The sequence below is a fragment of the Pinus tabuliformis genome, chromosome 1_1 (genome assembly GCF_031772625.1).
Source record: "Pinus tabuliformis cultivar Carrire ecotype Pingquan chromosome 1_1, CPIR1, whole genome shotgun sequence".
NCBI lineage: Eukaryota > Viridiplantae > Streptophyta > Pinopsida > Pinales > Pinaceae > Pinus > Pinus tabuliformis.
The window spans coordinates 157,159,944-157,185,904 of record NC_142297.1 but is presented as its reverse complement, the minus strand read 5'-3'; the positions used below and the strand labels follow the sequence as shown (position 1 = coordinate 157,185,904).

The following is a 25,961-nucleotide window of genomic DNA, read 5'->3' as shown; positions in this document are numbered from 1 at the left end:
TCTTTTCTCAATGTGCCAGTGCCCAGGAAGCTTCCAAAATGACACTTGGATCAGAAGATTCGCCTAATGATGAGTAAAGAGGTTCTAAAACTCCAAGTGGAAGGTAGAAACTCCGAGTGGACTCAAGGACTGAAGAACAACTGGAGTTGAAGAGGACAACAAGTCACACATCAAGCTGACTTATCTTCACTCCAAAACTCTATATAAGGATCTCATCCCATGGGATCTGGAGGCCGGGAATTTTGTGCAAAGAATTGCTGTTGGTTTACAGTTGAGAGTATTGGGTGATTGCTTGAGGGAGGTGAAGAGGAGATTTCTTTCCGTCGGGAAGGTGATGCTGGATTGGACCTCTCACGGTTGTATCACCGCCTGAACCTTACTTCCTTATATTAATAAAGCATTTGAGGTTCTTCTATTCGCATGTGTTTCAATGGTGTATTGTCTTACTTGCGTATTTGATTTATGCTAATCCTTGAATCAATTATGAATGCATGCTTCTTGTAGTTTCCTTTTCTTGTCTTGTTCGCAGGATCTCGTGTAGCTGGGCCCGTGAGAAGACTTGGAGCTGGGAGCGAGAGGCAAATAGAGGAGATTGGATCGACCATTTGCGCAAGACATCGGTAAGTGGATCTCTTCCTTTCATCTCTTGCATGTCATAAAGAAGTAACTTTAGATAGCTTTGCTTCAGCTGTTGCTAAGGAACTATCACCCTTAGAGTGGGATAGGGTCATTCCGTGTTGGATACTTTTCCCCACAACACTTCCTCATCAAATGGCTTTCCAGATTCCAGTGCTAGTCAAAAACAGACCTTGCTTTAGGGCCGTGATTGATGAGGGAGCTTCTACATGTATTATGTCGATCTAGTGTTGGAAATCGCTTGGTTCTCCTACACTCAATCAGTGTCCGACAATTCTAAAGGCTTTTGATGGCTGAGGGTTCCATTCTTTTGGTATTTTGGAAGATTTACATATAGAGGTCGAAGGCAAAACTGTAAATCTAGATGTGGAAGTGGTTGATGCCCCTCTAGATTACAACCTTCTTTTGGGTCGCAGTTGGTCTTATGCTATGACTGCTATTGTTTCATCTGTCTTTTGGCTTGTTAAGTTTCCTCATAACGGAAATATCGTTACGATAGACCAGCTAGCTTATTTCTCATCTAACCCATCCTCTGCAGATAGTGTTCAACGTGTCGGTAAAACAACTATCCCTTACAAGGATGTTGGGGTAGGTTTGATTAAAGATTTTGGTTTACTAGGAACTTTTTCCTTCCCTCCTCCTAACGTATCGCCTTCTATTGCAACTATTCATATGATTTCATCGAACACTATTGCTTTTGATGATCCTTGGATCATACCTTCCGATTCTGAGGTGGATTCATTTGATGGCGCGATGCCTTTGAATCCCTTTGAAATTGCATATCAGGCTGTACAGTCATTTTCTAATTCCTGACCTGTTGCGAGGATAGTTTCTTCCTGTCTCAACCTCATTAAAAAATGAAACTGGATGTTGCGAGGATAGTTTTTCCTGTGTCAACCTCGTTAAAAAATGAAACTAGGAGGTGAGGATGGTTTTTTCCTGTGTCAACCTCATTAAAAAATGAAACCGGATGTCGTGAGGATAGTTTGTTCCCGTGTCAACCTCGTTAAGAAATGAAACCGAATGTCGCGAGGATAGTTTGTTCCCGTGTTGACCTTGTTAAAAAATGAAACCGGATGTTGCGAGGATAGTTTGTTCCTGTCTCAACCTCGTTAAAAAATGAAACCGGGTGTGTGGAGCATAGTTCCTTGTCTTGTGTCAAGCTCGTTAGAAAATGAAACAAGCAGTCATGAGCATAGTTCTTTGTCTTGTGTCAAGCTCATTAAAAAATGAAACAAGGGTTTTGAGGATAGTTCTTTCCCTGTGTCAACCTCATTAAAAAATGAAACAACTCCCTTTCCAAGTCGAGTCTTTCCAAGATCTCGAAACTGAACCTTAATTCCATCCACCTCGTTGAATGCAATGAAGCTTGGGGGGGCATGTACCTCAATTTGCGTCATTAAGCTGGGGGCATGCGAACTTATAACAAGCATAGTTTTTCGTTTCAAGGTTGTGTAAACATGAAACCGAATCCAAGCAGAGTTCTCTATGGTTCAAGCTTGTGTAAAAATGAACCTATACCTGATTTACATCTCGCGATTGTTGTTTTTATCTACTAAATTATGTTAGATGAGCCTTGGTTGTTTTCTTTCCATCACCACCATCTCTTTGGCTGATCATATGCTTTCACTTGGTTGTTTACCCTTCCTGAGGGACCGCATCTATGAGTGGTTTTATTAGCCAGCCTCTTAACCATCACATGTTTTGAGCAGTTCCTCCATTGCCGGAACCAGTCGCTACCCTTTATACCACTCGTTCCTCTAGGACGAGTCCCCTTTAAGCTCTTTTCTGACTCGTAAAATATGAAAAGATTGCCGAGTTTTTTCTTTTTTAATTCGTTAAACATAATTAAAAAGGCGGTCCACTTTCAGCGCTTTTCTGACCGTATAAACATGAAACAATTGCTAGACTTTTGTTGTTTCGAGTTTGATACTGGTTATGAAACGACGTGTCTTCGATCGCTTTTTTACTTTTTCATATCGAAGCCACTAATTATGAAAAGTACTCCTTGATCGTAATGGTCAAGCGGTTCTCTCAAGTATTATTTTATACTTTTTTGGGCTTGGGGGACATAAATTTACGAAAAAGGACACCCATGGAGTTTTCTTAAGTTTTTCTTCTGACTCCCTAAAATTGAAAAATACTGAGTTTTTCCTATACTGGACTCGTTAAAATTTAATAGTAAAGGACCTGTTCAATTTCAAAAAAGAACGAACCACTCCTTCTTAGGGTTCGAATTTTAAACTAAGTTGGACTCATCTGAAGCATAAGCTTATAAACAAGCAAATGTTATCCTCCTCAAGCTTGTCAAAATTAAAGAGGTAATTGCCAGAAATGGTGGGGGAAAAGAGAAAAAAATGAACATGTTTGTTATACTTTGTATTTTAGAAAAGCAGTCAACCACTCTTAAACACGACACTTTTTGTTTACCTGGGTTGGGAAATCGTTTGCCTAACAGTTAATCAAACCATATTGAAAGTCTTCAGCCAGTTTTTGGGTATTAGCTTTGGGTCAATTGTCACCAAACCATCTGCAGTGTCGTTATGTGTTCAAGAGGTCAGTTCAAATAAACCATTCATTTGCAAAATATCTGTCATCCATTTTGACCATCCCTAAGTTAGTCCTTGTCAAATATATTTCTTCAAACTTGATCTATGATTTCGTGTTGTGGGCTTGCCTACGACAAATCACTTTCTATCGACTTCAGCTCATTATTTAGAAAGATGATCTAGAAATCGTCAGTACCTTGGAATCTACATGCCCTAATGGCAGGTTTCTCGCCTTCGACGACAGGTTGCATCAATGACCTTCGATCAAAGGATTCTATGACATGTTCGACATCAACTCATTTATTCACATTTCATGGATTGTACTGAGTACTTTGAGAGCCATTGACACTACTAGTGGTTTCTCTCACACTTGTTAATAGTTCACATCATTGACTGGTAATCAAGTGGTTTCTACCATGTTCGACTTCGACACATTCATTCACATGGATAGAATCGTACTAGTCCGGGAAGGAGAAATCAAGACCCTGGATCTAGTTTCTACCATCCAGGCTGCGAAGAATTTTGTTATTCATTACACAGGGGACTATTCATAAACAGATGGCTGCGCCCATACTATGTCTACATATGTCTGTACTCATAATGTATTACAAAATCATTCCTGTATTAGAGCAGTTTAGTTAGTTTTCTAGTCAGTTTTGATCTGAGTATGGGAATGCCTACCTCAGCAATGATATGTTCACATATATGTATATATATTTTGCATTGAATGTTTTTTACAGGTTACGACTAGGGTGTCCACAAGATGATCCTTGAAATGATAAAGTATTTCACTCTTCTTAGATGACAAATTCTATCTTCATCTATTACAGACTTCACACTTTAGGGGGCAGTCTGTTGCACAAAAATTGTCACCTTGACATTCTGCAATTTGTGTGAGTCCATTACCACTCATACTTTCCTCCTTTGCAAGTCTTAAGCCTCAGTTCTTCATATCAAGCCTTGAAAATAAGAGAAAGCCCTCAAAAGTCTCTAAAACTCTGGTTCCGCACTTTCTCTTAGCATTACTTGCGGTCCCGCACCTAAAGGTCATGTCCCCTGCGCACCTAACTGCTTTGTCTCTGTGTTATGGGTGTAGACCCCTGTAAAAGTCAAAAAGGCGCAAGTATATTCTTAAAAACTCACTTTGAGTCATTTCTAGAACCTTTTGGAAGGAATCTTGAGGTGGCAAGTTCGCTCCTTTAAGGTTCATGCATCCCATACCTTAAGGAGCTAACCCCTTGATGTGAGGAGCTTATCCCTTTGAAGGAGGACTCTATCCCTTCATAGGTGGACCTGTAAACTCCTTCCGTTGCACTATAAAATGAAGCATTGGGCTGGTTACTGGGGAGGTTGAAAGCTGAATATTTTTGAGGTGAAATGCTGCTGGAACTTAATCTTCCTAGTTGAGCTTTTGTGAAGAGAGATTACATACCTCTTTGATCTCATTTGAAAGAGTGTGAGGCTTGTCAAAGTAAAGGAGATTCCTGTTTCGGACCCTGGGAAGAGCTTGTACAACATCAAGACACCAAAGGTTGTAAGGTTCTTCTATTTCAAAGTTAATACAAATAAGTTTGTTTTTCTCAATAAGCTGTGTTTTATGGTTTATTTTATGGATTCCTTGATCACCGTAATGAACATGATTTATGATATTAGCTATGCAGGTGTTATTTGATGTGTGCTTGTTTGTGATTGCAGGTTCTCAAAAGGAAACTCTTTCGGACGATTGAAGGATGGCTGCTACAAATTAGCGTTGGACTTAAGGTAGGGTCTAAACACCTCTATAGTTTTTATTAACGAATCACAATATGTTTAGAGAAAGGTAGATTTGCTTGTCCTGCTTGTTGCTAGATATCTTTTGATACTAGGGAGATCGGCCTTGTTTGCAAGATCGATTTATCTGGCCAACAATTATAGTTCATTATCGACAACGAGAGAAAAAAGAACCTCATTTTAGTAGAGGTCATGAAGCGGATGGGCGTACTTACTACAACACATCTACAGCCGTATACCATTGGGTGGCTTCACCAAGGACAATATCTCCACATCAACCAGCATTGTCGTCTTCCCTACAGCATCAAGCCCTTCACGGATGAGGTACTATGTGATGTTGCTCCTCTTGGAGTTTGTGATGTATTATTAGGACAACCATACTTATGGAAGCGACATGATGTATATGAGTCTAGACCTCACTCTGTTATTATTTCTTTGGGTACTAAGTTATACAGGATACCAGAGGTAGCCCCACCTACCTCCATCTCTTTTAACCCTACTAAACAATGCAGTAAAGTCATATTCCAAATTGGGAATTTTTTTTTTCTTTTTGATTGGCTCTCAAAGTAAGAGTAAGGTCGTAGCCACATCCATGGCCCCGGAGAAAGGTTCCTCCAAGCAGTAGAAGCAGGTGGATACAATCGTGGAAGAATATAGGGACATATTCGCTTCACCCAAAGGGGTACCCTTGCATTGTCAGGTCAAACATTCAATCAATCTGACTCCCAGAGCACCTCTACCCAACGGATCAATATATCGCCACTCCATTCTGGAAAATGAAGAGATCAAGTGGAAAATCTAGGAGTTGCTTCAGAAAGGGCACATCCAACCAAGTTCCTCACCTTGTGGGAGCCTGATTGTAGTAGTACAGAAGAAGGATGGGACTTGGAGGCTTTTCATTGATTATCATGCACTAAACAAAATCACTATTAGGAACAGGTATCCAATCCCACGGATTAATGACATGTTGGACCAAGTCAAGGGGGCCAAGTATTTCAGGAAGATCGATCTGAAGTCTGTTTATCACCAAGTTCCGATAAAGCCCACAGATGTATGGAAGACCATCTTTAAATCCAAGGAAGGCCTTTTTGAATGGTTGGTTATGCCCTTCGGGTTGAAAAATTCCCCTGCTACTTTTATGAGGCTAATGGATGACATTTTGCAGCCCTTCACCAACTCATTCGTGGTGCTTTATCTGGACGACATCCTCATCTTCAACAAGAGTTGGAAAGAACACTTGCGACACAGTCAGCAGGTCCTTCAAACCCTTTGGTAGCACAAAATGTGTGCCAAATTGGAGAAATGCATCTTTGGCATGAGCCAGGTCCAATACTTTGGTTACATCATAGATGAGCGTGGTGTGTATGTGGACCCGACCAAGATCCAAGTCATTCAGGATTGGCCAGCCCCGACCACTCTAATGGAGCTTCGCAGTGTTTTCGGCCTTGAAAATTTCTATCAGAGGTTCGTGTTGGGATTCTCCCATATCACTTGGCCTTTGAGTTAGATTACTAAGGGCGGGGTGAAAGTAAGGTTTTCCTGGTACAAGTCCCAACATAAGGCATTCATTGAGTTGAAGCACCGCCTTTGCTCTACATGGGTACTCACACTGCCAGACCTGTAGTAGCCATTTGAAATCAAGACAGACGCCTCAAACTATGCTATTGGTGCAGTCCTCACCTAACTCAAACATCAAGTGGCCTATCATAGTGAGACAATTTCCGATACAATTCGAAAGTACCCCACCTATGATAAAGAGATGTATTCCATCATGCAAGCTTGCCAACAATGGAAACACTATATTCTAGGGAAGAAGATGGTCATCCACACCGATTACTGACCTCTTGAGTTTATACAGACACAAGGGAAATTGCAGAACAATCGCAATCAGAAGTGGTCTACATATTTGCAATAATTCCACTTGAACATAATATACAAAAAGGGTAGCACCAACCATGTTGCAAACTGCCTTAGTCGACCCCTAGTCGCAACATCGACTATTGTTCTCAACAATTGTGGTCACAAGACCTCTAGATAGCCGCAACTATATGAAAATGATCCAGAGTTTTCCTCGATATACCAGATGCTAGTAGTTGGCAAGCAAGTTCCTGATTTCCACCTCTAGGACACATTATTATGTTACCTAGGCCACCTTTGTGTTCCTTCAAGCGAGTGTGCCAAGCTGATTTGGGAGGTGCACTACACTCGGGTCACATAACACTTTGGTATGGAGAAATATGTGGTTGTACAACAAAAGTACTTTTATTGTACCAAACTCTAACTAGATGTTGGGAAATATATCAAATTCTACACTGTGTGCGCCATCGCCAAGCAAACCATCAAGAAGCAAGGCCTGTACACTACTCTACCTACTCCTCGCCAGCAGTGGTAATCCATCTCCACGGACTATATGTTTGGCCTCCCTTGTGCCACGCATGGTAATGACTGTATATTTGTGGTCGTGGACATATTTTCTAAGATGGCTATATTGGCAGCCTGCAAGAAGAGTATCACAGCAGAGGACACTACCAAACTCTTCTTTGAATGAGTATGGGTACATTTTGGGATCCTGCAGACCATTATATCAGATCGGGATAATAGGTTCTTGAGCACATTCTGGTCAAGCCTCTGGACACTATTGGACACCAAGCTCACCAAATCAACTACCTTCCATCCCCAAACTGATGGCAAAACGAAAGTCATCAATAGGATGATAATGCACATGCTCTTCAAGTATAACTCCAAGCATCCTCAAACTTGGGATGAGACTCTTCCATATGTGGCCCACAGTTATAATAGAGCTCGCTATAGCTCGACTAGTCGCAGTCCCTTTCAAGTGGGTCTAGGATTTCAGCGATTGTGTCTGATTCATGTTGCCATGCCTCATGTGACTACGTAGAAAAAATCCACACACATACTGTCCGAGGCTGATAAAGAAACCAGAATTATTGAATGCATCCAACACATCCATTAGGAGGTTCACGACATCCTGGAGAAATCAAATGCCAAGTACAAACAACGTCATGATCAACATCGGGTGCCACACAAGTTTCAAGTGGGCGACAAAGTCTCGTTGCATTTGCAGAAAGGTCGCCTTACCGGAGCCCATCAGAAGCTCATACCACTCCGATATGATCCTTACGCCATTACCAAGGTTGTGGGAGACAAATCTTCTGAGCTCAACATTCCCCCATTCCTTGGCCTGGACCCAATGTTCAATGTGGACCACCTTCGACCATACTTCCCACCATTGTTGAACACATCAGACATTGTAGAACATCTCACACTAGCGAAGTTAAACCGAGATTGTATGGAACATGCCACAGTTATCGAATTATGGACACACAGGTCAAGAATACTCACTAGCAAAAGATCCAACTATATCGAGTTGTCAAATATGGCTAACTCCTGCACCAAGGCAAGTGCCTCACCAGGGACCAAGTTCGGTAGAAGTTTCCCCATCTCATGGAGGCACTCAACACAATGGGGATCATTACTTCCTAAGGGGGTAGGACTAATCCAAGTGGATATTGGTGGCCACCCTCCTATTCCACATGGACCCTCTATTTTAGGTTTTCAGTTTCCTTAATTGTTGTACAATTTACTATTTTTGGCATTTTTCGGGTCATGAACTTCCGAAGCCGTTTTGAGGCCCTAGATGATGTTTTTAGGGAAACCTAAGAGACCATAAAAGACCCATAAGAGTAACCAATTTGTTTTCAACCTATTCTTCGAGATCTTCGAAACAAGGTATTATGATAGCCAAACGGAGATCATATGGAAAAGTTATGACCCGAGGAAATTGATGTACAAATTTACCTAGACGGGGCCCACAGTTTTGGCGCTTCATCTCCTAGGGTTAGGTTTTTCGATTTTTAGGGTTTTTCATTGTTTCTCAATAATAAATAGGCCTTGGAGCATTATTATAACACAGTTCAGAAGCATGTAGCCGCCACATCTCTTCTTAGAGATAAGCTACCATCGCCCGAGCTAGTCTTGTTTCCATTCTGTTTGTAAGCATATTTCAGTATTTGATATTAATGAAATGAAGTGTTATTTCTAATGCATCTTTGTATTTATGGTTATATCTGCAATTTTTTGTGTTCCTTTCTAAATTCAGATCAGCTCTACCCAACATCTTACTCTTGATAAAGTCATCTACACTTATCCTTTTCCATTGTGACTATTGTATTATATAATTCCCCTCTTTTCATCGAAATAATTCTACCCAACTCTCCTCATTTTCACAAGAATATTCGTAATGCATAAGTATTTTTCTTTCTCTAATACCATATGAGGTAGTAAATATGCAACCCCCTACAATATAACACAAACAACCATGAGAGTTTATAATTCAATTGAAAGTAATAATATATACACCAAAATAATAAACCATTAGATAAAACTAATGAAATAATTATGGAACCCATCCTTAAATTACACCAAAATAATAAACCATTAGATAGAAGTAATGAAATAATTATGGAACACTTTATTCAAATTAATGTGCAATGTTCTGGGCGCGAAGCCTATACAAAAGTATCTACATCACAAAACTATCCACGTTATAAAAACCAACTCAAAGGAGAGCCAACGAACCCTTACTCTTTCAAAAGATTTATATTTATGCCTGTGCTCCTTGGATTTTGGCATTACAACTATCCAAACTATTCAAATTTCAAATAATATCTTTCTTATTCCTATGGTCAAAAAAACTCATTAAGGACAATAAATATTGTACCAAATCACATGACTTTTTAATCACAACAAATAACTAAAACTAAAAGGTTTAATAAAATATGGATGCTCTTGCATCAATTCTTTTACTTTGTGCAACTTAAATTAAAATTATAATTAACATAAACCAATAAAGTGAATTCTATAGCCAATGCCTCAAGCTTGCATGTACCCTAATAGAATGTGAAAACCAAGCCTTAGTTGTTCTATCTAAAAACATGTGTAAGTTGACGAGGGTAAAATCCCTTTTACATTGAAACTCTATATTATTTTATAGGCTCTATAGGCACGCCCACCTTAACAAATCCCTTTTACATTGAAACTCTATATTATGTTATAAGATCTATAGGTTTTTAAGTATAGATAAAAAAATTAATGATTTTTTGATGCAAACCCTAAAATTAAATATCACGAAGTAAAATTCATGACTTTTGGAAAATATTAGAGCATCTGATTTTTCGAAAAACTTCACAAAAATTAACACAAATTTCCCAACACAATTTTGACCCTCTTAAAGGCTGATTTTCTTTCCTTATTTAGGTTTGCAAGTATTGGGAAATGAGAGGGACGAGGTTTACTATCGTCAATGGCGGGTCATAAGAGGGGAAAACCATTATCTCATTACCAACTTCCTATCTACCTATGGTGTTCATATTCTCAGGTCCCATGTACTTCTTCAAATTTTACTCTCATAACTTATTTTTTTAGGTTTATGTAGGGTTCTCTGATCCGAATTGGATCCATAGAAGACTGTCAAAGAACCATGACTGTATCAAGTCGAACAAATCTCTAAATAATTCCAGAACAACGATCAAAGACACCTTAAACTAGTGGAAATGGCAGCCAACGTGGAACAATGAGGACCTTGGTCAAATCTCGCTAACCGAGGCCCATGGAGACCGCGCGGGAGGCCAAAGTAGCCCCTGGGAGCTCCGAAATGGGAAAAAGAGGTGATTTTTGATGCGCGATCGTTGGGCGAACAAGGCCAAAATGGGAAAGCCTGAGCACTCAATGGCGTGGTGGAACCAGAGGACCGCGGGCAGAAAGAGAAAAAAGCACTAATCATACAAGGCGGGACCCGCACTCTGGAAACTGATGGTTTCGATCGGGGCGCCCTTAAACAATAAGAGGTTTTGGACGAAAGCGGAGCGATTCCATACAACGATCGACACGTGGCAGGCAGAGGTGAGAGAAAACCGTCATTGATAGCGTGCTATCGGTCGAGCAAGTCAACCGCGCGAAACATGCGTAAGGCGTCGGATCTGGAGGGCCCAGAACAGACGGCTGAGATCACGCCCGATGGGAAGAAGCGGAATTGACAGGGAATTAAGCCGCATTTTAAAGGGATTTGAAATCTGTCTGACCGCCACGGTGGAGAAAGAACGCATCCACAACATAACTGAAGAAACGAACCGACGAAGCATGCTGGCGCCGTTTAGAGGAGGACAAGTGGCAACTCCCTGAGCGCTGATGATGACGCTGAATAGGGAACTCCAAGCACAGCTGCAGAAGGTGAATCAACAGAGGCGGGAGAGGAACTGAACAAGCATAGGGATCGAATGGCTAAAGCCATGAACAGAGATAGTCAAATCGGAGAGAGAGAGAGAAAGAAGAGAGTGGAGTAAGTCGAAGTCCAAGAGACGAAGGGAACATAGAGAATAGTAAAGCAGAGCAGAGGAGACAGAGGGCCGAGCTGATCAACAGCAACATCGAGCACTAGAGAGCTTGAAGATTCAAGCCATCCCATAGAGGAATCTGTCCGGACTGAGCATCACATTTGGCTCTTTCCACTGTAGACTAGAAGGTCACAGAGCTGGTAGGAAGAGGAAGATTCTGTGTACTCTAGTGGTTTGGGGAATCCAAGGACCACCCTGCCAAGCAAAGCTTGCTTCAGGTGAACTCACATTGAGTCCTTGTATTGTAAATTCTCTGCCCAAAGGCACAATAAAACAAGGCCACCACTAAAAGCTGGACCGAAGATGTAGCCCTGGAGAATAGGGTGAACTCCTTATTAAAATTTCTTGTGTTTTTGTGTTTGCTTACTGTATTTCTCTGCTGTTTTTCCATTTCTTTTGGTCTGTGTATTGGCAATTTGATCGATCCATTGCTTCAATAACACAGAACACACACCCGCACATGAGTCTGTAGTACCTTAGTTTAATAAATATTTAACTGATGTCACTCATAGAATGAATATCAAATCAAGCAGTATCAGAGCTCTAGGTTGTAAGGTTATACAAGCTTGTGTTGGCTTAGCTGTGAATGCTCACAAGATCAAAGCTCAAATTAGGAGAAGGAGAGTTGGTAGAAACTAATCCTGAAATTGGGAGAGTCTATTCTCGGAAGACAATGTCAGAGGAAGGTTCTGTTGGGCCAGACCCTCAATTCATAGAGAGTTTCCTAGCTATAAAGTCTATGGTTGAAGAAATGTACATAGACTTTAGAAAGCAAAAGGTGGAAGATGCATCAAGCTCTAAGCAAGAGAAAGAAGAAGATGAGTCTCACTTCCATGACAACTCCAAAGGAAAGGGGAAGTGGAAAGCTTTCTCACACCTCCTAATAGCCCTGTGCATAATAAGAAAGCATCTTTGATTAAGTTAGATGTTAAATTTGATTTGCCTATATATGATGGAGAGCTAAATGCTGAAAAGTTGGACAATTGGATTAGACAAATTGATGTGTATTGTAGAGTACAGAACATAAGCTCGGACAAGAGTAAGATTCAGCTGGCGAGCCTACACCTAGGAGGCACTGCCTTGGTTTGGTGGGAAGGCAGAACCCAAGCTGATATGAAAAGACATGGTAAGACCATCTCTGTCTGGAGTGACTTTGTTTCTGCAATCAAAAAGCAGTTCTATTCATTGGCCTACATGCAACAAGCAATGATGAGTTGGCAAACTCTTCGACAGTTGAAGGGGCTAAGTGTGCAAGGGTATACTCAATAATTCAGAAAGAGAGCATTGATGTTGGGTATCTCATTAGACTCACCAAAGACTCTTTTGAAGTACATTGGTGGTCTACACAGCTACATGAGGCATACCATCCTCATGTTTAATCCCACTAGTATAGATGAGGTATCTGTACAAGCTACTCATCTAGAAGCTAGAGGAAAGAATGGAAATCCAGAAGTTGGGGGACCATCCCAACCCACTGTAAGCAAGAGCAAGGAGAAAAGAAAGCAGAAGTGGAAAACAAGGAAGGTTAACACTGCACAGAAAGCCAAAGCTTCATCCACTCACTGTAAAAAGGAGGGGCATGATGATGAGCATTGCTAGATTCTGCATCCAGAGCTAAGACATATGAAGTCCGAGGGCAAGAAGAAGAAGACAGCTACAGCTATTCAGAAAGATTTGGGGTCAGACTCGGGAGATGAAACAACTATAGCAACCATAGGTATAAAAGGTAAGAATTCTGAAGCATCTACTAGTAATTCTGCTCAATCTATTATTGATGAAGAAAATGAGAGAAAAAGACATGAGCTTTTCCATATTCGAGTTATTTCCAAAAATCAAAAGATTGATACTTTGTTTGATAGTGGCTCACAATTAAATCTAATTTCTGAAGCAATTGTAAAGAAATTGGGATTAGCAACTACACCTCACAAGAAACCATACCCATTAGGATGGTTGAATGATAAAGCACAACTACAAGTGACCAGACAGTGCAAACTCAAGTTTTCTTTTGGGTCAGCATTTGTAGATGAGGTTGAGTTAGACATAATTCCTTTGGATATATGTGGAATTGTTTTAGGAAGTCCTTACTTGTATGATAGAAAGGCTATTTTCTATAGAGCTGAGAACAAGTATCTACTTGTTAAAGATGGAATCGAATACTTTTTAAGAGCTCATAGGCTCAAGAATAATTACACTCTCATAAACTCAGGACAGATGAAAAGAATGATAAATTCATGCAAACAATTCTTACTGATGGTTGTAAAGAAAAAGAAACCCAATAAAACCAATGTATTTGAGGGCTGTAATGCTGAACAGCAAGCTGATATAGAAAATGTTATTTTAGAGTATGATGTCTTGTTTCAAGAACCTAAAGATCTGCCACCCAAAAATGGAATAGTACATGATATTATTTTGCAGCAAGATGTTCCTTTGCCTAACGTTGGGATGTACAGGTTGTCTGCTTTAGAGAATGCTGAAATCAAGAAGTAGGTGCAGGAGTTGCTTGAGAAAGGTTTCATCAGGCCTAGCACATCACCATGTGGATCGCCAATCGTTTTAGTGAGAAATAAAGATGGCTTGTGGAGAATGTGCATTGATTACCGAGCACTAAATAAGATAACAATAAAAAATCGTTATCCACTTCCTCGCATAGATGATCTTCTAGATCAATTAAAAGAAGCTGTTTATTTCACCAAGCTGGATTTGCATAGTGGATACCATCAGGTCAGAGTTGCAAAGCAAGATGCATGGAAGACTGCTTTCAAAACTAAGCAAGGATTGTATGAATGGTTGGTTATGCCTTTTGGCTTGACCAATACTCCTGCTACTGTCATGAGATTAATGAATGATGTACTCAGACCTTTTCTTGATGATTTTGTCATTGTGTATCTGGATGACATTCTGATTTTTAGTAAAATGTGGGAAGAACATTTAAAGCATGTTAAGCAGACATTAGATGTTTTGAAAAGAGAAAAACTTTATGTTAAACTCTCAAAATGTGAATTTGGCAAAACATCTCTAAACTACTTGGGTCATATAGTAGGGGGAGGTGAATTGAAAATAGATCCCTCTAAAGTGCCAGTGATTGTGAACTGGCCTAAACCCAGGTCTGCTACAGAAGTGAGAAGCTTCTTAGGAGCAACACAATATTGGAGGAAGTTCATTTCTAACTTCTCCTCGATTGCAACTCCCTTACAAGATTTAACAAGATTGAATAAGGTGTTTCAGTGGGGAGGCAAACATCAGAAAGTCTTCGACACCTTGAAAGAGAAAATTAGTATAGCACCTGTACTAGCCCTGCCAGATTTACAAAGACCATTTGAGATCCAAACTGATACCAGTGACTATGCCATGGGAGCAGTGTTGACAAAGCACGATAAACCCATATGCTATCATTCTGAAACTTTTAATCCTGCAATAGTTAACTATCCTACATATCATAAAGAATTGTATGCATTAGTTCACAGTGTGAAAAAGTGGAAACATTATTTAATGGGCAAAGAGACAAAAATACATACTGATCATCAGCCACTTCAATATCTACACTCCCAAACTAAGTTACAGCAATCAAGACACTACAGATGGATGGGGTTTCTACAACAGTTTCATTTGGTCATCAGATACAAAAGGGGCATACATAACAAGGTTGTAGACATGTTATCTAGACCCATTATAAATGCATCTACCATACTTAAGCATAATTTAGTGCTCCATGAAAGCTACATAGAACAATATGCTCAGGATATGGACTTCAAAGATGTATATGCAACTTTGAGTCAAGGCAAAAGAGTAGAAGAATTGGACTATCATATAAAGGACCGACTCTTATATCATGGCGGGAAGCTCTGCATTCCACAAACTGAGAGGATAAAGATAATTAGGGAATCACATACTTCTCTGATATCAGGTCACTTCGGGGTAAGTAAAACAGTTACACAGCTGCGAAGATTCTGCTATTGGCTGAAAAAGAATGAGACAATTTCTAGATATGTAAAAGGGTGTGCCATGTGTGCTAAAAGCAAGCCCATCAACAGAAAACTAGGCTTGTACACTCCATTTCCAGTTCCTTTTCACCCTTGGAAACGTATTTCCATGGATTTTGTTGGAGGACTGCCTAAATCTAGGAAGGGTCATGATTATCTATATGTTGTTGTGGATAGGTTCAGCAAAATGTGTATTTTGATACCTTGTAATAAACAGATTACAGCTGAACAAACAACAAAATTGTTCTTTGAACATGTATGGGTTCATTTTGGATTAGCCATTTCCATTATATCTGATCGAGACACCCGATTTGTGGGGAAGTTTTGGTCAAATCTGTGGGAACTAATGGACACCAAACTGAAGAAAAGCATAGCTTTTCATCCACAAACAGATGGACAGACAGAAGTAGTAAACAGGACAATGATCCAGTTACTGAGATGATATTGCAGTAAACATCCTAAGCTTTGGGATGAACACTTGTGTTATGTGCAACATGCTTACAACAAAGCCAAACACTCTTCTACACAGAGATCTCCTTTTGAGACCTGTTTTGGTTTCACACCAAGGTCTCCTTTGGATTTTTTCTTTGGTAAAGATAGCATGGTTGATGGACACAGTGATGTGGACAAGGCAACTAGATTCATTGAACAGATCTAGGAGATCCACCAAGGAATAGCTGGAAAAGAGCTAGGCCAAGTACAAGGCTAGGCATGATAAGCATCGGATAGAGCATAGTTTTCAAGTTGGAGACCAAGTCTGGCTGTATATCAGCAAGGACCGGATGCAAGGTGAAGGTAAAAAGCTAAAGCCTATCAGGTATGGACCCTTTAAGATACTTGAGAAGATTGGTGAAAATTCTTTTCGCCTTGATCTACCAGCTTACATGCACATCTACTTAGTCGTAAATGCAGATTGCTTAAGATTATTTGAACCTTCAATGATTAAGGACCCTGAAAAGCACAGTCAATTGCCTTCTATTGATGACCTGCTACCTGAATATCTTAATGAGTTGTAGGAAGACACAGTGCTGGACAGGAAGGTGAGGACAACGTGTAGCGGAGATGTCGAATACCTCAGGATTGGTCTCAAAGGTTCAAAGCCGAGCAGCGCAAAGTGGATTGAGATTGGACAAGTGAGAAAGCAGTACCCTCACTTAGTCGATGCTTGAAAACCAACTTTTGGTAGTCCAAAAGCTTTTTGAGTGGGAAAACCATGATCCGAATTGGATCCATAGAAGACTGTCAAAGAACCATGATTATATCAGGTCGAACAAATCTCTAAAGAATTCCAAAACAGCGATCAAAGACACCTTGAACCAGTGGCAATGGCAGCCAACATGGAACAACGAGGACCTCGGTCAAAGCGCGCTGACCGAGGCCCATGGAGACCGTGCGGGAGGCCAAAGTAGCCACTGGGAGCCCCGAAATGGGAAAAAGAGGTGATTTTTATGCGCGATCGTTGGGTGAACAGGGCCAAAATGGGAAAGCTTGATCACTCGGTCGCCTGAGGGAATCAGAGGACCGCGGGCAAAAAAGGGAAAAAATCCTAATCGTACAAGGCAGGCCCCGTGCTCTGGAAACTAGCAGTTTCAATCGAGGCACCCTTAAACCGTAAAAGGTTTTGGAAGAAAGCAGAGCGATTCCATACAACGATCGACGCGTGGCAGGCAGAGGTGAGAGAAAATCGTCGTTGATCGCCCGCTATCGGTCGAGCAATTCAACCGCGCGAAACATGCGTATGGCGTCGGATCTGGAGGGCCCAGATCAGACGATTGAGATCGCGCCCGATGGGAAGAAGCGAAATCGACAGGGAATTAAGCTGCGCTTTAAAGGGATTTGAAATCCGTCTGACCGCCACGGTGGAGAAAGAACGCCTCCACAACGTAACTGAAGAAACGAACCGACGAAGTATGCTGACACCGTTTAGAGGAGGACAAGTGGCAACTCCCTAAGCACTAATGATGACGCCGAATAGGGAACTCCAAGCGCAGCTGCAAAAGGTGAATCGACAAAGGCGGGAGAGGAACTGAACAGGCATAGGGATCGAATGGCTAAATCCATGAACAGAGACAGTCGAATCAGAGAGAGAGAGAGAGAAAGAAGAGAGTGGAGTAAGTCGAAGTCCAAGAGACGAAGGGAACACAGAGAACAGTAAAGCAGAGCAGAGGAGACAAAGGGCCGAGCTGATCAGCAGCAACATCGAGCACCAGAGAGCTTGAAGATTCAAGCCATCCCATAGAGGAATCTGTCCAGACTGAGCATCACATTTGGCTCTTTCCACTGTAGACCAGAAGGTCATAGAGCTGGTAGGAAGAAGAAGAGTCTGTGTACTCCAGTGGCTTGGGGAATCCAAGGACCACCCTGCCAAGAAAAGCTTGCTTCAGGTGAACTCACATTGAGTCCCTGTATTGTAAATTCTTTGCCCAAAGGCACAATAAAACAAGGCCACCACTGAAAGCTGGACCGGAGATGTAGCCCTAGAGAATAGGGTGAACTCCTTATTAAAATTGCTTGTGTCTTTGTGTTTGCTTACTGTATTTCTCTGCTATCTTTCCATTTTTTTTTGTCTGTGTATTGGCAACTGATCGATCCGTTGCTTCAATAACACAGAACACACACCAGCACATGAGTCTGTAATACCTTAGTTTAATAAATCTTTAACTGATGTCACTCATAGGGTGAATATGAGATCATTCTCAAAGTGCATGTTTTTCGTCCCTTATTATCATTTTTCAAGGCTCAAAAACAACTTATAGGTTCTCTCTTTTAAAAGAAAGCATTTTATTTAGTGTTTATTGCTCATTTTTCTTATCTTGTTTTCATGCTAGGTTTTAAATTACAAGTTGTGCATTTCCTTACCAATCTACCACATATTTTGGAAGCATTAGGGTATTATAGTAGACCTAAATATTGAACAAACCAACAAAGGTCATTTTGTAAATTTTGTGGGTAGCCCATGGAGAGGAGAGGTTAAGTTGTTGAAGTACCACTTGGAAAGATTCTAAGCACATGATTGGAGGACCTAAAGAAGTTATGGAACTGACCAACCAATATCATCTTGTAAATTTTGTGGGTAGTCCATTGCAAGAAAGGTTAGAAAGTTGAAATACCAATTGGCTAGACTTAAGTGAATGACTTCAAGATTTTCTCTGAATCAACTCTAAATATTATGTGAGCTACACATGACACTTTTTATGGAAAGCATAAAAAGAAGGGGGAGGAGAGCAATACTTGATGCCAATGGATTAGCTAGATCCATAAGAATCACACTCATATCCACAAGATAGGGCAGGTCTAAGGGACTCCATGGATTCACTTTCCATCATAAACTCACCTTTCTTTGTGACAAGAACCAAATATGTGATAGGACCTTCCATCTAGTTAATGGTTAAAAAAAGGAAAAAAAGAAGCAAACAGGTTAGGTGGAGGTGTCTTTTATAGAGAAATATACCTTTTAGCATTATATATACCAACCCATTCAATGTGTGATGATATCACTATTATTGGCTCAAGATTGCCCTACATAAAGGATTTATAGGGGTAAATTCTTCAAGCCAAAAAGAATGACCAAAATAAAAGATTGGAGGACTTGAAGAAGTCACGAGAGAGCATTGAATGCATGGTTATTTTAGCAATTAGACATATGAGAAGGGTTGAACCCTTATTAATTTTTTGGTACATTGTCCTAAGGGTAAAATGTTTATTAAATCAATTAATACATTGACACATTACAAAGATGTAACTTTATTTATGGTGAGTGGTACTACTGTGCATTCAGAAAAAAAGAAATGGAAAGAAACACTATGTAATAATTCATTCTAGAAAGAACTGCATGAAGTGTGTACAATTACCAACCTTTATTAAAGTTTTTTTTCTTAGTTAATATGATAAGGTCACCATAGATTAATTACATGAAACCATAAATAACCTTGTATCTATCCAACTCTTTATATTTTTCTTTGAAGATGACAAATAAAAGATAATAACTCATTAAACATAAACTTTACATTTTAATAATTCAACTTTATATTTTAATAATTTAATTTTTCTGACTATTAAATTATTTATTTACTCCTCTATATTACCAAACCTCTTATAATACTATGCCTAATTTCATAAAGCTATTGAAATTACTAGTATTATTTGCAAATGGCTCAATTTCATAATAAAAACATGCTGCATACACTGTATAACCATATTCACATCATTAACTAAATAAGTCATCCTTCAAGCATGGAGCACCTTATAAATTTATTTCCAAGAGAATGACAGGCGAAACTGTAACCATATTCACATCATTAACTAAATAAGTCATCCTTCAAGCATGGAGCACCTTATAAATTTATTTCCAAGAGAATGACAGGCGAAACTGTATTTAATCTAGGAATCAATTTTAATTCGCAAACATCACTTTCTAGTGCCATTGTCATTTATGACAATGTGGCTTGGCGCTGTTGCATCAAGTCAATTCCCTTCACATGAAATATAATATTATGGGCACAATGTTACTTGAGGTTGTTGCATGGTTATCAACTTGCATCATTCCAATTCCATCCCCCAAAGATTTCTAATAAGTAATAATGATATCGGTACTTCGCTGAACACTTGGTTTACTGTTTTGGTCCTTAGTAATCCATGAAAATGGTTGAGAGCGTAAATACGAAAATGAAGTGAATGTGAATTGATGAAATTTCCTGCTGATACAGAAAAGGTTTTATTATGTTTTGTTAAGTAAATATGAAAAGGGAATATGAAATTTAGACATTTTCTGCTGATATTAGAAGGATTTATTATCGTTTGCTATTTCAACTGAGAGGAACATTTCGCCATGGGACAAAGCATGAGTTTTTGGAAGTTGGGAAAACAATGAATTGGAATCAAGCCCTCTAACTGAGCCGAATCTATGAACTTAATCGGTTTTGGCCTTAGATATCTCAATAGTGATAGACTACCATCTGTTTGTTTTGACGGAAGCATTACTAGGAAGCCCTAGACGTCCAAAATCAGAGATGGCTTATGGCCCGACGATTCAGCGCTTAACAAGCAGGAAAGACCAATAGGCCAACTAACGTCTGAAAGGAACGATAGAGCAATCAAACATTTCAAGGCAGATAAACATTGATCGTACATACCAGCGACTGGAAAATTCGTAGAGCTTCCCTCGTGGAGAGAACACAATAAGTCCCACTTCGGCATCGCAGAGCACTGAAAGCTCGTAAGCTTTCTTCAGCAAACCATTCCTTCGTTTAGAAAACGTAACCTGCCTGCTGGTCACGTTCTCAATCCTCTTCATCTGGGTTTTTCCCCTCACCATTTTTCGAAGTTCAGACTCCTCTCCTCTCCCCTCCCCTCCCCTGACCTCCCTATTGCCCTCAAAGCAAAGAATCGGACTCTCGGATAAGAAAGTCACAGCTGTCACCAGCGGAAAACCTGTAATGGCTTGCAAAACCAACCCAAGCGGCTCCTGGACTACTAAGCTGAAGCTGAGAATCCGGAAACGGAAACGGAAACGTCAAAAAATAGAAATTACAACCCCCGAGTCTCCCACCAGAATAAGAGCAATAATCCTGGAGTCCTTTATAAAAACACGAATAAAGTAATCAATCTCTCTGCCTGCGTCAAAATACGTGCTCTAGGACCTAATTTAGTTAATCTATAGTACAGATTCTCACCTATTCTGTCACATGCCAGAGACCCTACCGTGCTACAAAATACAAGTAACATATAAGGTGTGTACAAACATGGAACATACAGTACGAAAGACAGTGGCAACCAGCTATAAAGTAATCTAACTTCAGAGATTATCTTAATAAAATGTATATTGGTTTCTACTTCGTTCACCTTAAATAATACGGATGTCATAAGATGGACCAAATACATATATATATTTTCCCAGGTTCATGTCTCACAATTTCTAGATGCCTTTCCATGATCGCTACTCTGAAAGATATATTGTAACATAGACATTAATGAATTAATGTTCTGTGCGTTGTTTAACGAATTAATGTTCGATTAAATATTGTAACATAAACATTAATGAATTAATATTCTGTCCACTGTTTAATGAATTAATGTGCTGTAGATTAGAGTAGGTGATTTTGTTGGAAGAATCACGGCATTTTTATCTAATTTTTAATTTCCATTTTGGGGATTTTAGTTACTAGTTTGTAATGTTCACCAATACTTTGCAGGTTTTGGTGTAACTGAAAACTTTCACATGGTATCAGAGCCTGGACCCAGGTTAGATTCCCCCTAATTGCTTTTGTTGGGAAGTTGGTTTGTAATGTTTACCAATACCTACAAATTTTGATGTAACTATAAACCTCCACATAATCATTGTGATTGTGCCATCTCGATTATATATTTGACGAGCCCTAGATTATATATTAGAATAACCTCGAACACCAGTGCTTAAGTTTCGACCGAGTGACATCATCTGTAATGTTAGGCTTATTTATACTAAACTGGTATGTAGTTTTATATGGTTTTTTATTCCACAGAGTCATTGTGATTGTGCCATGTCGATTATATATTTGACGAGCCCTAGATTATATATTAGAATAACCTCGAACACCAGTGCTTAAGTTTCGACCGAGTGACATCATCTGTAATGTTAGGCTTATTTATACTAAACTGGTGTGTAGTTTTATATGGTTTTTTATTGTTATTTCGAAGTGGTTGAGATTTGGACTTCATCATGACATCTTCTTCGGCTTGATATTAATATAATTTCTAGGAAATTGAAATGCTTTCTTATTATAATACCATATCCATATCCTTGTCCGGCTAAAGTGGCATAATGTTAAGTGGCTATGAAATTTATATTTTATATATAGAAAGTGTTTTAATATGTGAGTAATCGTTGCCTACACTATATAAATATATGATCATGAAGTGATCAACTTGGTGTTGATGCTTCATTTAATGCTTTATTTAATTAATTCTCTGTCTGTGAAATGATTTGCCTCCTTTTATTTCATATAGGATTACCATTGAAAGCATATCTTGGCCTTAACCTCACATCTGGGCTCCGTTCTAGTTGACTTAGACATTTTTTACCAAACATTGTGTTCAATATGATTTTAAATGACACGGAGAAGTGATAAGAAAAACTTGCTTAGCACCACAGGCCCTTATCTTTTATCTTTAATCAACGCACCTTAATTCTTAGTCAAACATGATGGACTTTGATTCATTATAGTTACCCTTATTGCAATGTGCTCTTACCTTATTGCGACTTATCTTATAATTACTCTTCTTTTACTTCCTGATGCAATGAGGTCTCTTTGTTACTGCTTTATCGTGGTTTACTCTCTATCCCTTACAAACTTGTATAGGGCACGTCTATTGTAAGATTTCATGATAACAAGTACTTTATAAATATGATGTTCATTTTTGTTTATGAGATGGTTTGTATTTTCCGTATGTTTTAACTATTCTTTTAATATGTTTTGTAAATTTACTACTTGCACTTTAGTTCTGGCATGTTTCGATTTTTTCCGGGTGTTATGTTTTTATATCAACAATTTTTTTATCTTTTATCACTTAGATAGTATAATTATTTATTATTATTAATTTATTATTAAGTGATGTATTTTTTCTTATCTTTTGGATAGATTAGTACATCTTACACTGATCATTTTGTTTTTTTATGTCTATTGCTATTTTTATTTTTCTTACCTTTTTCTCAAAGTAAGTCTTCAATGCCATTGTGATACTATTTGCAATCCTAGTGAGATTTATTCCAGCTTTGCTTACAATTAGAAAATGAAAGAGAAATCATAACACACAAAAAAATATTTTTTCTATTACACACTTTCATTCATTTACAATACAACTATATAGTTGAACTCAGATCCAACTACTTCTAACCTTAGTGATTTTCTATTACACACTTTCATTCATTTACAATACAATTATATAGTTGAACTTAGATCCAACTACTTCTAACCTTAGTGATAAGAGTTGAGAATATCTCTCAACTACCTCCTACAAATCTCAAACCAATTCCAAACTTAGCATGGAAACACATGGAAGCATTATTTTCAACTCCTTGCCTTAATACTTACATGACAAACATTGAAAACACACATTACAATAACAAGAATGATTTCAGTCTCATTGGTCTTCATCAACTCTCACATCCACCTTGGAATCTTACAAACACTACTCTTTCCTCACCCACATCTTCAGGTTGTCACTTGACCTCCATTTAAAACATAATTGCCTCATTGACTAACATTGTACATTTTTCTTGACTGCACCAAAGAATAGCCCAGATACTGAATATGTCTATGGACATGGTTCCATCCTAGTAGTATATATTGAAATACATACTTGTGTTATATATGTAAGTTATCTATGTTGTCTATGTATTGAGCTTATCGAGTAATCAATGAGACAACTTACCTTTCTATGCACACATATGAATAACATGTAACTAATGTTGTTGAAGCCCAAAGCACAACAAAACCCATTAACATATAACAAAATCACATAACCTAGTCAATAAAATGTTATCTAGGCACCCCAGAAGAAAGTCAAAAACCATTAACTTGAAGGATGTTTTTTTTTCATTAACTCTTATTTCATATAGTTACAATAAAATCAAGCTAACTTTACGTATCAAACCCTAAAAAGAGAGACCCAAAATAAAAACTAAAACATTGACCCACTATAAAGGCATAAAAGACATCCATTCCCACCGTAGTCATTTTAATTCAGTGTTTGGAGGCCTGCGTTAGCCTCATTGGATTTCTCCATCAACTCGAGGAAAACAACATCGTTTTTATGTTTATTGTCCCAAGTCACTGGAAATAATTATTGATATTGTCGTACCTTTGCCATATGCCCTTGTTGATATGCAGATCTATGCGGGAAAACATCGTTTTTAAATTTATTGTCCCAAGTCATTATTGATATTGTCGTACCTTTGCCATATGCCCTTTTTGATATGCAGATCTATGCTTGCATCCATCATATGAAACATAAACAAATCCACTTCAAGTCTTCAATTCAAGATCCACCAACATTTTCATCTAACCATGGGTGAGAGTTCCACCGATTATTAAACTTTCCTCTGGAATCCAATGCACAGTTCAAACATGAAGGACGCATTTGTAGTTGGGATTTATATGGTTTGATCAGATAAAGTCTCAAACCCCACTTGAATAGGGAAATAAATGTTGTTAAACCCTTCGCGCCTCCTCCCATATTCAACGGGAATTCCAGATCCTAGCTGTCGTAGATCTCCGCTTAACATCAAATGCAGATTTACCACAGAAATTAAATATGTAATCCACGATATTCGCAACAAACAAATCACTCTTCATCGTGTCTCCCGTGACAAACCGAGGAAAATGCCAAAGAGCCCCTGGTCGACTACCTTTACCATCACGCAGTCGTAGGCCTTATCGATGGCAAACACAATCATCCCGACCATGTGTAGGAGCCTCATCTTTGCTCGGGTTGTGTCCTTACCTTTGCTCGATAGAAGCAACTTGTAGCCACTAACTATGGCAGATGAGTGTCCCTTTTTTATATGGCGAACAACAGGCCTTGCATTACCAAAATCTACACCCCGCTTAGCAATTGATAGAACGTCTGCAGACTCAATGGAGATTCCACCTCAAAATCACTCTAGGTCTCCACAAATATCAACTATCCGCACAAAACACACTAGTATAAAGAATACAAAAAAATTCACACATGATTTCACACACTATCTATTTTTATCTTACAAAGCAATAAAACTTAAGGATTTGTCATTTTTCTAGCCTTAAGGGAATCAGGTAGAACAAGCTCTCATACCAAGTTAAAAAATGAAATAGCAACCATAATACACAAAAAAATTATATTTTCTATTACACACTTTCATTCATTTACAATACAATTATATAGTTGAATTTAGATCTAACTATTTCTAACCTTAAAGATAAGAGTTGAGAAAATATCTGAACTAGCTCCTACATATCTCAAACCAATTCCAAACTCAACATGGAAGCCATGGAAGCATTATTTCCAAGTCTTACTTATTTCAAATTTATATATGTACATATAGAGCTTAAGGATGTTTAACTTATTTTTTATAAGGATTTACTTATTATAGGTATCCAAGCATACCTAAATCTCCTTGATTTGGGTCATGTTCATTACTTTTTCTCTAATTAAATTGCAAGTACATTTTTTAGTTATATATTATAAATTTCACATAGTTACATATTATAATTGTTATGAAAGATAAGGATTCATTTTGTTTATCTACTTGTTCATTGCTAGATTTAGTTATTTAAGGTAACTAGGAAACTAATGTAAAAGGAAAATAAATTAGTCTCATTTTTTGGTGGGTTTCAAATAACTTTGATGTGACAACTTCACGGTTACATTATTTGGAAGAGTTTTTTTATTATTGTAAATAGCTTCCACTATTCAAATAAGGATCCCTTTGTTAAGGAGTTGTTAGTAGGGGATATATTCCACAAAAAGACACTCTTGACTTGCACCTAGACCCAATGACCATCAAAAGTACAATTATGCAAGAATCAGAGGCATAAGAGCAAATATCATGAGAGAGACTTTAACCGAAGTGGGAACAATCATAACACCCTACTTTC

General features: G+C 38.7%; 1 protein-coding gene across 3 annotated transcripts in view; it reads right to left on the bottom strand.

Annotated features, from left to right (window-relative positions):
* The window catches only part of LOC149212073 (MADS-box protein SOC1-like), a 479,791-nt gene extending 458,647 nt beyond the window's left edge, over positions 1-21,144 (bottom strand). For 2 of the 3 annotated variants that reach the window (XM_089391691.1, XM_089391694.1), the window contains exon 1: positions 20,481-21,144. In XM_089391691.1, the coding sequence (XP_089247817.1) occupies positions 20,481-20,662 (182 nt within the window). In that variant the 5' untranslated portion in view covers positions 20,663-21,144. The remainder of the gene's footprint in view (positions 1-20,480) is intronic. The other variant, XM_089391693.1, reaches the window with a different exon arrangement.
* Between the last annotated feature and the right edge of the window lie 4,817 nt (positions 21,145-25,961).